At 40.3% G+C, this 14,502-nt stretch overlaps 1 protein-coding gene across 2 annotated transcripts in view; it reads right to left on the minus strand.

Annotated features, from left to right (window-relative positions):
• Nucleotides 1-14,502, minus strand: part of cdc73 (cell division cycle 73, Paf1/RNA polymerase II complex component, homolog (S. cerevisiae)) — a 435,381-nt gene that overhangs the window by 61,228 nt on the left and 359,651 nt on the right. For both annotated transcript variants that reach the window (XM_038794882.1, XM_038794881.1), the window contains one exon: nucleotides 1,429-1,590. In XM_038794882.1, the coding sequence (XP_038650810.1) occupies nucleotides 1,429-1,590 (162 nt within the window). The remainder of the gene's footprint in view (nucleotides 1-1,428; nucleotides 1,591-14,502) is intronic.

The raw sequence follows: 14,502 nt of genomic DNA on the forward strand, positions 1-14,502 counted from the left end.
TCCACTGATCTTCACTCATTTGACCCAGTTTACCATGGATAGTCTCTGTCTCGTCCTGTTAAATCAGCCATACCAAAATCTAAAAATCTAGTATCTGAATTGTGCTTTTCACTTTCGAATGATACATTGAATTCAATCATGCTGTGATCACTATTTGTTAAATGTTCACGCACAGTTAGGCTAGTAACTAAATTTGACTCATTACTTATAACTAAATCTAATTTTGCCTGTCCCATTGTTACATCTAGAATATATTGCTTCAGGAAACTATCCCAGATACAGTCTAGAAATCCACTACCTTTCTGACAAGTGCTTGGTTGCCTCTCCCAATCTATGTGCAGGTAAAATCCTCAATTAAGACTACACTGCCTTTGTTACACACTTGCCTAATTTCTGTATTTATACAATCTAACGCCTCAGAACTGCCACCAGAGGGTTGATATACAACATGCATTACAGTTTTAGATCCTTTTTTGTTCCTCAATTCCACCCATACGGTCTCCACTGGATACTTTCCCCTCATTATATCCTCCCTCACCATTGAGGTGACAATATTTCTAATCAGTACGGCTACTCCACCCCCTCTGCCATTTTTCCTGTCCCTCCTGTCAATTTTATAACCAGGTACATTCAATCCCGCCCACACACACACACACACACACATATGCTAGTTTAAAGTCCTTGCAACTACACAACTTATCCTTTCCGCTAGGGCACTGGCCCCAGGTCGGTTCAGGGGAAGACCATCCCAATGGCAGTTCCCTCCTGTACCAATACTGATGTCAGTGCCCATTAAATGGAACACATCTTTCCTGCAGCACTCCTTTCGCCAGGTGTTTACTTCCCTAATTTTCTTCTCAGCCTTATCCCTATTTGTATGTGGCTCGGGGAATAATCTAGAGATTATAACCCTTGAGGACTGGTTATTCAATTTTGTTCCTAGTTCCTAATATTCCCCAAACAGATCCTCTTTTCCTCGTCTTGCCTATGTTGTTTGTCCCATATTTTATTCCTTAAGAGGCTTACTCCCATAAAAATGGAACCGCTGAAACGTGTTATTTTGCACTCCCCCCATTAATCATTTGTGATTTTCAGGAATATCCATAATAAATATATTAATTTTTTGTAGGCCATTGTACAAAGGTTTGTACTTATTACAAAAAAGAGCCTTTGACTACAATATCACCAGGATGCAGCTAATTGGCGTTCAATATTTTAACCTGCACAAAACAGTTCACAAATTTTGAAGCTTTACAACTTCTTAAAAACAAGCTCTTCTATTCTGTTACTTAATTCTCAATAATAGTGATCCTGATCTGCACGAATTACACAGAAACATAAATGCTACCATTGTTAATGGTATCGAAACAGTTAACCAAAAGTTTGAAGCAAAATATTATTCAGTCCGTTATCTGAAAATACACATACCAGTCTTGTGGCAAAAGTTTAAGAGGTTGGTCTATCACTCGATAAGGCACTGTTACACTGATGGCAGTTCCTCCTGGTTGGACCTGGTCCTTTCGCCGTTGGATCAGGATTTCGTTTTCCCTTTGACACCCCTGCTTTTTCTTCTCATCAGATGGAAAAAACCTGATTAAAAAACACAACAGAATTTTTCATAACATGTCACTATCAACAAACTGGAAGGCAGCAAAATGAGCTATTCTCTGTTAAAGTTAGTTCTTCATTACAGGTGTCAAATTGGAACAGTACTCTTGCCTCAGGATATTAGATTGTGTCTACCTGTCCATTCAAGTGAATGTAAAAAAATTCCAATGACAATCTTCGAAGAGGAGCAATGGTATTTTGTGTGTCCTGGCAAGATTTCTTCTCCAACTGACAGTACTAAAATAGATTAACTGGTTATTTATCTCATGTATTCTTTGCCAGACCATGCTATACGCAAAACAACTGCATTTACCTACAAAATAATATCGACATACACTTCAAAAGTAGTTGGTCAGCAGCTGATGTCTTGAGGATGTTAAAAATGCTAAATGAAGTCTTGCTTTTCTTTCAGGACAGTTTAACCAGTCAATTTTCTATACCTTTATTTGTGAGGTATTACAATTATTAAAAGGTGGATTTTGGAACTTAAAAAAAAATCAAGATGTCTAGAAGAAAACAAACTTTTGATGAAAGGAAGGCTAGAGGAGAAAAATGGCAATTTTTTTAAAATTCATTTACGGGATGTGGGGTCACTGGTTAGCCCAGCATTTATTGCCCATCCCTAGTTGCCCTTCAGAAGATGGTGGTGAGTTGCCTTCTTGAACAATGTGGAAGGGATGGCAATCAGGCAGGCTGCTTTGTCCTGGATGGTGTCGAGCTTCTGGAGTGTTGTTGGAGCTGCACTCAGAGGCAATGCAGATAATTGTATTTCTGCACCTACATCAACAATATTGCATGGCTGCAACTCTGTCGTAAATTAGCATCTGTACAGTTCTCTCCTGAATGCTTCAGCCAAGTTGGCATGCACTGCACTACGCAAAAATGTATTCCGTAAGGCGTGAACAAGTTGCTGCTTAATATTGTAATTTTAAATAAATGTTTGTATGTGTAACTATCGTTAATTATAAATTATTTCCATAAATTCAGTAAAATTACCCCAGACATCAACAAGATCATTTTTTGATTCAAGAATGAATCTGGTTGCAATTTTAAATTACACAGTAGAACTACCCGAGTTCCAAAGCATTGCAGATATGGGATTTACTCAATTGAGTTACTTAAACAATAAGATTGTTATATGAGGCGTCATTGAATATACTGTAATCTCTACATCACTATGCAAAGGCAACGAGAGATTACATGACTGGCATGCAATGCGGCTTTTGTGCCCTAAGCATTCACCAGTGCCACATCTGAGGCATACAATCCATCGAATCCCTACAGTGCAGAAGGAGGCCATTCGGCCTATCAGATCTACCCCAACCCTCCAAATGAGACCTCTGCCCTGATTATTGCAGTTCTTGACTACATCTTAATGTTGTACCACCCAATATATTTTAATAAATAGCAAGGTTGCAGGGAAATTTTCACCAGAAAAGGAACAAAATAAAGAGTTTACTGTTACATCTTACCCACTTTGGGCACAGCGCTACAGTTGTTACATCTTCCCTTAATCATCCTCCTGCACTCAGCTACTTGGCTTAACTGAAAAGATTAAATTTTCTGTATGCCTACACTGCCTGTGACTGAACTGATCAGCTGTGTTAAAGTAACAGGTAGCCACACCCCGCAATCGCTTCATAAAAACCCTGCGGCATTTGGTGCTATGCCTTTTTACCTGTAACAACTCATCACCTGACGTGCTGTTATAAAAGAGAGGCTGATCTACAACTTGCAAAATATATTTTCAATTTACAAATCTGCCTGCTCAAAGAAACTTAACTTATCTCTTTTATTAAATGTGTTATCATAATTTAAGACTCACCGATAAATGTTTAAAGATAAACATACCTAGTTCAGTAAGAGTGAATCCTCCCCATAACAATTGCTAAGAATCACATCATTTAGATAAATTGTTTTTATGGCCCACCGAGTACAATGGGACTATAAACAGTTTGACAACATTCCTTTTCTAATGCACGCACAAGCCTCAGAATCATAAAATAAATATTACACTGTCAGCTATTTTTATATTTATATAATTTATTGTTCACTCATTCTCTGGGGAAAAACTAAACCTGTTTAGAGTTTTAAGACCGCATTAAGTGCAGGAAAAGACAATTCAACTCACTAAGGTGTTTAGGATTGTTCTATCAAATTACATGGGGCCTATAGGGTAAACGTTGTACACTCGATGATGGTCAAGATTCTTCATGTAATGTAGGTTAATTTTGAATGAAAATAGTAGTACGGATATATTGCATGCCGTCAAAAACCATTAAGTCAGTTATCCAAGCTAATAATACCCGTCCACAGGTGGTTAGCTTATCACCAATTAGAATATAAATATAAAACAACCAAAGCAAGATATACAAGTAAAATCACAGCCATTACAAACGGCATACAGAGTGTTTGGCCCTACCAGCATGTGTTGATGTTCCATGAGTAATTGTACAAATGCTACTTGTCTACTCTGTTGTAAGTAGTAAAGTAGCCATGAAATGGGTTAATGGCTTTACTCCCATTGTCCAACCAAACTTCAAAGCTCATCAAAAGTTAGTGGCCAGAGAACAAGCAAGCAAGATTATGGTACAGCAGGCCTGAGTTCTGAATAAAAGTCACTGATAGTTGGATGTTAAAATAAGTTAAGCGGGGATGTTAAAATAAGTTGAGCAGGATGAAAGGAGGGTCAAATATAAATCTGCCATTTCAAAATCACATTTACGGTAAATGGAAATATTGCAGAACCTAATTTGATACCTTTCTTTGACCTTCTGAGATCATTTGCACTTGATAAATATATTTCAGCATTGTATTCCTTTTGATATAGATGTTTTGTTATAAATGTTCAAAATTAAAATGTTTCCTGTCCATTCTTTGGGCCCATTCAACTTCAATCGCTGCTAGATAGATTTAAAACATAGGAGAAAGTTGCTGTGCAAGAAAAAGTTTGAACTTTAAAATGGGGAAAATTTTGCAGTGCAAGTTAATGTTACCAGGGCCGCGATTCTCCCCTACCCGGCGGAGTGGCGTGAACCACTCCGGTGTCGGGCCGCCCCAAAGGTGCGGAGGTCTCCGCATCTTTAGGGGCCAAGCCCTCAAATTGAGGGGCTAGGCCCGCGCCGAAGTGGTTCCCACTCCGCCGGCTGGCGTGAACGGCCTTTGGCGCCACGCCAGCCGGGGCCGAAAGGACTTCGCCGGCCGGCATAAGTCCGCATATGCACCGGAGCGTCAGTGGCTGCTGACGCCATACCGGCGCATGCGCAGGGGAGAGGGTCTCTTCCACCTCCGCCATTGTGAAGACCATGGCGTAGGTGGAAGAAAAAGAGTGCCCCCACGGCACAGTCCCGCCCGCCGATCGGTGGGCCCCAATCGCAGGCCAGGCCATCGCGGGGGCACCCCCCGGGGTCAGATCACCCCACTCCCCCCCCCAGGACCTCGGAGCCGCCCGCGCCGTCAATCCCGCCGGTCAGGTAGGTGGTTTAATCCACGCCGGCGATTCCCGCCCCCGCCGAATCTTGGGGGGGGGCGGAGAATTCGGGACACGGCAGGGGCGGGAATGACGCCCGGGCGATTCTCCGGAGAATCCCGCCCCAGATTTTTTAAGTGAACAGGGTGCACACTCCTGTAGATCTTGGGGAGAGGAAAATAATATGTTGACATTTGCGTCTATCCTATGACGGCACATGTCACAGTGCTTTGCACTGCTGCCTTACAGTGCCATGGGCTCAGGTTTGAATCCGGCCTTGGGTGACAGTATGGAGTTTGCACCTTCTCCCCAAGTCTGCGTGGGTTTCCGCCAGGTGCTCTGGTTTCCTCCCACAGTCCAAATATGTGCAGGTGGCGTGGATTGGCCATGCTAAATTGTCCCTTAGGTGTCCAAAGATTTTCACATTAGGTGGACTGGCCATGATCAATGTGCAAGTTTACGGAGATAGGGCAGGAGAGTGGGCCTAGGTCGAATGCTCTTTTGGAGAGTCGTGCAGACTCGATGGGCTGAGTAGCCTCCTTCTGCTCTGTCGGGATTCTATGGACCCTTGATTAGGAAATCAAATTCAAATGTGATGTTCCCCCTTGTCCATCACTCCTGCAATTTAATAGCCTGGCAACGCTCACTGTCAAGACACATACAAAAAATGTCCCTTGGATGAGTTATCTTTGGGTGCACAGTGCCTGCAGAATCACAATGCAGCCTTCAGGACAGGAGATGAGTGAAGAAAAGCAGTGAGAGAAGAAACATCTCCCAAGAAACTGTAGTACATTTTCAAAGTCATGAACAGCTGATTAAGAAAATGAACAAAATATTCTGCATGCTTGCATTTATCAGTTACCACAATCTTGAGTGATAAAATGCACAAACATATATGACCATTATAAACATTTAATGATTACAGAGCAGTCAGTGCAAATATCATGAGATTTCACAAATCGGTATAATTGCTGCTTTGTGACTTAATCTATTACATATATTTTGGAGGCTTTAAGAACATTGCAGGTGACAAAATTTTATTTTTTTTTAAAACAAACCTCAAGAGCACTTATTAAAGCACTACTGCTAGTACAATAATAAATGTATGAATTTATTTTTCCAATACTTTTCATTTCCGAATATGCTATAATTGTGGTATTTCAAACTTTTGGATTGTACATAACAGGCATTATTGTACGGGTCTTCATGATCTCTGCCCCGATTATCCAGATTCTCCATTATCCACAACACAATTGAGAGAGTCACAGTCAGCTCAAGGCTGCCTGCAACTCTTAAGAACACAGCCTCTGCTGCTATTGAATTTACAGAGTTAATCTTGAACTCAAGAAACCCTGCAAAATTTAGCTCCAACAGCATGCTTGCTTGTGGGTACCCCAGACTTTAACAATTTAATCATCCCTTAGATAAGGATCTTTGGCTTGTTCTTGAAAAGACAAAATATGGCACTGGATTATACTTGATTTATTTACTGTGTGAAGAGAAGATCCTTTCAAATGGACCTGTCAAATTAAGAGGACCCAAATTCAGTCTTTTTGAACAAATAAAAACTACTTTCCTTTTACCCTCTCATTATCAACTAATAGAAAGAAACAGGACCCCCTACCCCATTGTGGCAGATCATCATGGTTCCAATCCATTTTTATGTCTTGTATTTTCAGTTACACTTTGAAGCAACAGACCAAAAGAAAGTAACAGATGGAGCCAGTATGAAGTGCAAGACACCACTGGGTTATTCATACTTTACAACTCAAAAAATGCAGTGAGGTAAGAGGACTTCATAACGTGTGACTGATGTAATTTTAAAAATCCTTTTAAAACGTAGGTTGCAGTTTATCAATAATAATAAGTTATTAATATAAAACATATACAAAGAAAAATGACTTTAAAATTAAACTTTTACCCCATAACAGTTCACACTTGGGATTGTTTTTTACTTGCACCTTAAAAAGTATTGTATACCAGGAAAAACAAGTAATCAAAATCCCCTTTTAAGGAAAACAATAAACAGTTTTCTTTGTGGGATTTCAAATGCCATTTTTCTCGTCAGGCTGCAAATACTCAATCTACCGTTAAACATTGCTTCCTCTGCTTTTAAACACCAACTGCTCTGTTGGTACTAGGCACATAAAATACACCAAATTTACTTTTTTTTTCAATTAAGGGGCAATTTATCATGGTCAATCCAACTACCCTACACATCTTTGGGTTGTGGGGGTGACACCCACACAGACATGGGAAGAATGTGCAAACTTCACACCCAGTGATGCAGACCCGCACACATATATATTATATGCTCTAAGTAGTTAACAAAGCTCACAGGTATCAATTCAGTCTCAAAATCATAAACTACTCCCTGTCTAGTCACCGTCAATATTCATAATCCTACAGGGTATTAGACAGAGTTCTGGGTTTAGTTAGCAGGCATTCCATCTCTTTCTGTGCCAGATGTCAGTGCTCCACGTGAAATGAGCCTGAGCAATCTCTAGCTTTTTAATTGGTTACAACATAAATCTCAAACTCAATCAGAAAAGTTGCAAGAAAGGGGAAAAAGAAATCATGCCGGTACAGTGTAAGGTGTAAAGCTCAGGACACTGACAATGTAGAGTGTGTTACCTGCATCTAATCAATATGTTCAGTCCATTCAGTTGAGTCTGGTGTTTATACAGAGGTCCCAAAGTATTAAGTTTAATTCCCTTGGCAATCCTCATCATAACATATCTCTCCCATTTTGGGGGCAGAAAAGGTCATCATAATGACCAACTTTTCCCACTTTGTTTTGGCTTTCTTTCTCTGCCAGATGGTTAAGCTGATATTTGAAACTCATGATTCTAAATAATTCCAAAGCAGATTCCGAACACCTCGGTTCTGTGGGGAAATGTTCCAGTACATCAAAGCATAGGGCTGTCAGAACACTAGTTAAAGATTTTTCCAATTTCATAAATGAGGTGGTTGAAAGGAATTGTCATCCCTTGTACCTCAATGCTGAAACAAATTATTACAGTTCCAGGAACAAAGCAGTTGCATAGATGACAGTTACCATTTAAATCCAGGTTATCTACAGTTGCACATGCTGAACATTATTTCTCAGTCTCTATAACTAAGGCAGTAAAATGAAGAATAATTTACTATGACTCATTGTGTATTAACATTCCGACAGACGCTAAATTACTTCAGTTTAAAAGTGCTAAAAGAAACAAAGCATTTAAGCTATTTGAAATATCACACAGGTAACTAAATTTGACAAGCTAGTCACCGATTTTACCGAAAAAGATCAGTGACAGTTAGAAGTCTAATAACTGTAGTGGCAAAAAAACACTCTTGGAAAAAGAAGAGAAAAATTGTAAATGTTGAATAAACTTTAACACACATCTATATATATATATATACATATAAAATGAAAAATTACATTTAATTTTTCCCCATGCCTTCCTTGTTGAAAAGTAGCTATTTGCAAACTGATCTCACTGGTTTAGCTTTAACAGGTTTAGCATACGCAGTCTATCTGTAGTGTAAGCTTATTCTGCATGCAGTGCAATAACTGTCAAAACATCACAGAGCAAGAAATTTAGTCTTAGGCCATCTGCCTTAGAACATGTCAGTCTTCATCAATGCTGAATATGCAAAACACTTGTAAAACTGCCTTCCCTTGCCTACTGTGCTTCTCAGAACATTTAACAAAAACAGAGCTGAAACTGGGCAGATTTACAACATTGGACGAAAGCGACTTAACGATATTTTGATTAAAAATGAAAAACAAAATCTCTGTAAAGAATCGGGATTATTAGTAGGAGCCAAAAGGTGTCAAGTAAAGTGCGTTTCTTCAGATTAGAAAGTCTAGTTACTTCACGATGATTATACATGGCATTTGACAGCTTGCTATTGCTGAAAGGATTCACTATACAGTACTCATCAACATAGTGTACAACCAATTTATTGCAGTATTGAATGTCATCACGAATAGAGTATCATAATTCATGGTTTAACACTCTCCTGTAAATGCTTTTGGGGTCATTTCCAATTACTCGCATTTTGAAGTTGCATGAGAAACGTTGTACGATTACGATAGATCACCAAGGAAGCTAAACAGATTAATGTTGAACTGGGCTCCAAGAATACTTTTTATCAAACCCAAGTAAACACTTATTGACCAATAACTGCGACTCCAACTATTACTGGCAAGAGACAACAAAGGAGTCTATTTCTGAAAATGGGAAACACAATCTGAAGACACGATCCAGAACAGGGTTTTATATACATTGAAGTGATAAAGTTGATTGGGTGGGGAAAAAAAGAATGTGTTCAGCCATGAGTTTATGTGAATGATTGTCACAAGGTGGGATTTCCTGTGGGTTGCATTAATAATCCTTATTGATTCAAGTAGTATTTGAACAATTGAAGAAATATATAATTTTTCTTTCAAGATTTCAAAAAGAATCATGTTGTGGTACCTAATAATAGAGGTCTGATTAATAATGTAAAAACTTCCTTTATGTCCTAATTATTATTCTACCCTGTGGTATTAACCCACAGTCATTTCTACCACATGTCACTTCAATCCTAACTTGCATTTCTCACTGAAGCTTCAAAGGAATGAGTCGCAGACTATGTATTGTTGCTGCTGGGTAAATGAGCTCAACAATTCTCCTAAATTATAATTTGTGCCAAATACGAGATGCTTCAACTGAAACCTCCTTGTTGAGGTGTGGTACTGCAACATGGCCTTCAATTAACAACATCTCAATGCAAAGCATATTTTGTGTCAGAAAATAAATCACAGTTAATGTAATTTGTGACATGCCTGACAAGCAAGCCAAGAAATATTGCTACCTGAAAGTCACTCCTGCACGTCATCATTTGGATGAAGCTGTGGAACTTTCAGTATTTTGCCAACTGCATTTAAAAATAAAATTCTAAACATTCAACTAATGACTTTACTGTTAAAATGTGCATAAAAAAGGGACTTTGAATTGCTTCAAATCCCAATTTCAGTTGCTAATACATATTGCAAAATTTAAAGTAAATTACAATTGAAATTCTTCAGTTATCTTGCCTAATTTAGGTGAGGGTTCCCATCCCCCGCCGCATCTCATAAACGTTGGACTAACAATTTGACTTATACAACCAGGCATTATGACAGTTTCTTGTGGTACAATCGATTCTGACTGCAGTTAGAAATAGCATAGTTTAATTTAGTAACCATATACTTTAGGAATACGTACTCAAGCCACCCAGGTAAAGCAAAACAGAGAACACACTGAACAGCAGGGGAAGATCATTTTAAAAAATTAAGGTACAGGTACAAAATTTTGAATATTGGATATTAACAAGAAAATATTTTTCAAGTACATTCCTACACACACGAGTGTCAACATGGTGGTATTTCCTTTCAACATAAATATTTTGTCTAGATTTGGATTTGATTTATGAGAAAAAGTACTCAACTTTTGTAACTTTTAACCACCTGGTGTTTCATGTATTCACGGTCACATCAATCAATCATTTAAATAAAGGTTATTTTGCCATACCGAAAGAGAAAATGCTGGAAAATCTCAGCAGGTCTGGCAGCATGTGTTTGTCAAAGCTAACAGAGGAGAAAGTGGGAAATATTTATGCTGTGGAGTGTGAATGAAAGATGCGTCATAGCCACAGAAACCCAGGGAAACCGGGTGCTAATGGCCACAGAAACCAAGGGGAAAGAGTGCGAATGGCAGTCCCCAGAGAGAACAAAAGGTGTGAAAGGCCAAACAGCAGAGAAACTAACATCAGATGGTAAACAGTGATAGATGTAGATGTGGGGGGAGGGGAAGGGGGAAGCAAAGAGGAGAAAGGGTAAGGAAACGTGGATAAGATGGGGGGAGCGAGGTTTAAATATATATTAAGAAAGCCAAGAGAGAAAGAAATGGTAAAAGACAGTTAAAATGAAATGGGATGAAAACAAATGGGTCGAGGTGGGGTAGAGCTAATCATCTGAAGTTGTTGAATTCGATGTTGAGACCAGAAGGCTGTAGCGTGCCGAACCGGAAGATGAAGTGTTGTTCCTCCAGTTTGCGTTGAGTTTCACTGGAACATTGCAGCAGGCCAAGGACAGACATATGGGCATGGGAGTAGGGTCTTGTGTTAAAATGGCAAGCAACGACAAGGTCAGGGTCCTGAATGCGCACAGACTGAAGATGCTCAGCAAAGTGATCACCCAGTCTGCGTTTGGTCTCTCCGATATAAAGACCACCACATTAGGAACACTCTTCCCCTTGGTTTCTGTGGCCATTAGCACCTGGTTTCCCTGGGTTTCTGTGGCTATAACTCATCTTTCATTCTCACTCCACAGTATAAATATTTACCACTTTAACTGTCTGTTAGCTTTGACAAAGAGTCATTGGAGTCGAGACGTTAGCTCTTTTCTCTCCCTACAGATGCTGCCAGACCTGCTGTGATTTTTCAGCATTTTCTCTTTCGTTTCAGATTCCAGCATCCACAGTAATTTGCTTTTATTTTTCCATGAAGTACATACTTTCCATATGCTGCGTAACCAGATTAGCATTAATAACATGTTAAAGCCAGCAATTAAAATTTTAACGTACGATTCATTTAATTTTATCATTGTTTCTTTTTTGGATAATTCTATTCAAAAGATGACTTGGCCGTAATGTTGGCCAATGCTGATCTATAACTAGCTCTGATATACGCTACAGAGGTGTGGATTTCCTAATTAATTTTATCTTTCTCCCTAGGTCCTCCCTTCCCTAACCTAGGATCACTGAAGCCAACTTCATAACTACTCACTCCCATCCTGGATTAACAAATTCAGCACTGCCAGGGATTGAATGTTCCGAGGCTACTTTACACTGTGCATTTACGCACCAAAAAACTAGGGTAAATGAAACGGGAAAAAGATGTCTGGTTATGAAACTTAACATCACCCAAGTTTAAATAATTTTTCAGAATCTTATTGAAATTCCAAAACTTGGGCTCCATCAGATGTTCTCTAAATTTCAAAGATAGATGTCAATTGGAAAATGTGCATTAATTCAAAAAGAGAAGAAATATATTTGAAGACAAAATCACTGGGATATTCCACTCTCCAGGGTGAAACAAGAATCTCTGCAGCAGTGGGGGATTTGCTAAAAAGTAGAGAAGAAATGGACTAAAGAATCTGATCTTCTTCAGTCAGGTATTGAGAGGTAAGAATGGCAAGGTGTTTATAGAATCTTGCATCACAAGTGGCCAAGCAACCTCTCATGTCTGTACTTCAAAGGAGATATTCAATTAGCTCACTCCGCTGCCTTTTCCCAATAGAAAGTTACCACTGATACTTTCACCATCCTTCCAAGCAGTCTATTCCAGGTTGCAACAATTTGATGTGTAAAAAAAATCTAATTTACCCATTGATTGTTTTGTCAATTAGGTTCGACATGTCCTCTGATTACGGACTCTCCTACCAATGGAAATTGTTTTTTTTTTAAATTTACTCTACCAAATCCCACACTATTCTGATCACAAGAAGAATCTTGACAATTAAAGGAAATTGAAAATATGTGCAAAAACCTGTTCTAATAGAACGGCACGACCAAGTGATGCTGCACATCTGTCCATGCCCCAGCAAGCTGCATAAGAGGCCCAACCTCAGTTCGCTAGGACTTTGGCCCAGTAGTTTTAGCATTAGCCCTCCAAGCCGTCACCAGTCTTACCCTTCATCTTTGTCAACTCTCACCAATCCCCATGTCACCGACCCCACCCACCTCAATGATCACTTTTACCCTCCATGCCAACTCGTATGTCTACACACCACCCCATGTAGACCCAATGGACCCATATGTCCTTCATGCCAACCTATATCCTCCCACCTATACCCACACACCCAATAGCCCCTAACAGCTTCAATGTCAAACCATGCCTTCACAGCACCATGGCCCCTTATAGCCCCCATGCCAACTTAAGTGAACCTTTATTCACCTCCATGGCTCTTTTCACGCTGTACCTGCATACCGGCCTTTTGTGATCCATGCACTACGCCCCACTAGATCCCTCTGAATCTCTGAACTCTGCAATCTTTCACCATCTATAATATGCTTATTTTTTATACTTAAATGGACAATTTCACATTTCCCCACATTATACTCCATTTGCTAGATCTTTAGCCACCCACTTAACCAATCTATGTTCCTTTGCAGTCTCCTTACGTTCTCTTCACAACTTACTTTCCTACCTTTCTTTGTATCATGAGCAAATTCAACAATCACACCTTTAGTTCATTCATTCAATTGTTTTGTATAAAATGTACAAAACTGATACCCCAGCACTGATCATACCACACCTTACTTCCTACTGTCATAACTCGCAGGGTCTTATGGGGTAGGGATGATCCACAACCCTGTGGAGCTTGCAGAATACGAGCTCCGCTGATAAGGGAGCAGGGTGCCCTTAATTAAGTCCTTGTGCCTTTGTATAAACAGAGTCGGTCAATCAGGCACTGACTAGAGAAGGCCCAGTGAGGAACTACTGGCCTTGTGTATATGGTTAACGTGTTAAATAAAAACAAGTTTCGCTTTTCTCCACAACTCAGCGTGGACTCCTTTAAATTGGTGGCGAGGATGGGATTGGTTCACTATTAACACTGCTGAGCCATCTCCCCATATCTCTTGGATACAAATTGGAAATATTTTTTTCATCAAGCCTCTTTTTGGATGTTTGGCCCTTTTCGGTGCCGGACTGGAAGATGGAATCAGTATGCACAGAGGATGTGGTACTTTTTCAGGGCTAATAATATCATTGGAGAACAACCACCGGGTAGCTATTTTTGATTACTGCCTGTGGCACACATACGTTCGGAGTGATACGGAGCTTTGTCTACCAGCGGGGCCGGTTTCATACCGCTGAAAGAACCGCTAGTGAGTCCACCATCGAGGCGACATAATAATTGCTGAGTTCTGCGCATATGGAGTCGCCTTATCTAAAATACTACGTGGCTGCTTGGTTTGTGGAATAAACAATGTGGCCTCTTGCAGACAAAGCTGCTGGCTGAACTTTCCCTAACTTTGCAACAAGCCGTCCAGATTGCGCTCTCCTGCAAAAACGCAGAATGAGGAGTGCAGGAAATGCAAGGGATGCTCATGAACACCTTAGGACGTGCCCCCTCCCATCCTGGGGTCCGTCCCCATCCCACCGCTTTGCCCTGCACCAAATGCCGTAAAGGCCCAGTCGAGTAGCCGAAGAATGAGCCTTCTCAGCAGAAGCCTTTCCTGGAGTCCATAGAGGTGGCTTGAGGGGCATGAGCCCAGGCCATGGGTGAACCAAAGGTTCAGGCACCCGGGGAGGGGTCGCCGCCAGCCCTAGTCCCGCACTTTTCACTTGGATATAGGGGGCTTGAGGTTGCCGATCCCGGTATGAGCCCAGGCCATGGGTGAACC

Source organism: Scyliorhinus canicula, chromosome 4 (assembly GCF_902713615.1).
Source record: "Scyliorhinus canicula chromosome 4, sScyCan1.1, whole genome shotgun sequence".
Taxonomy (NCBI): domain Eukaryota; kingdom Metazoa; phylum Chordata; class Chondrichthyes; order Carcharhiniformes; family Scyliorhinidae; genus Scyliorhinus; species Scyliorhinus canicula.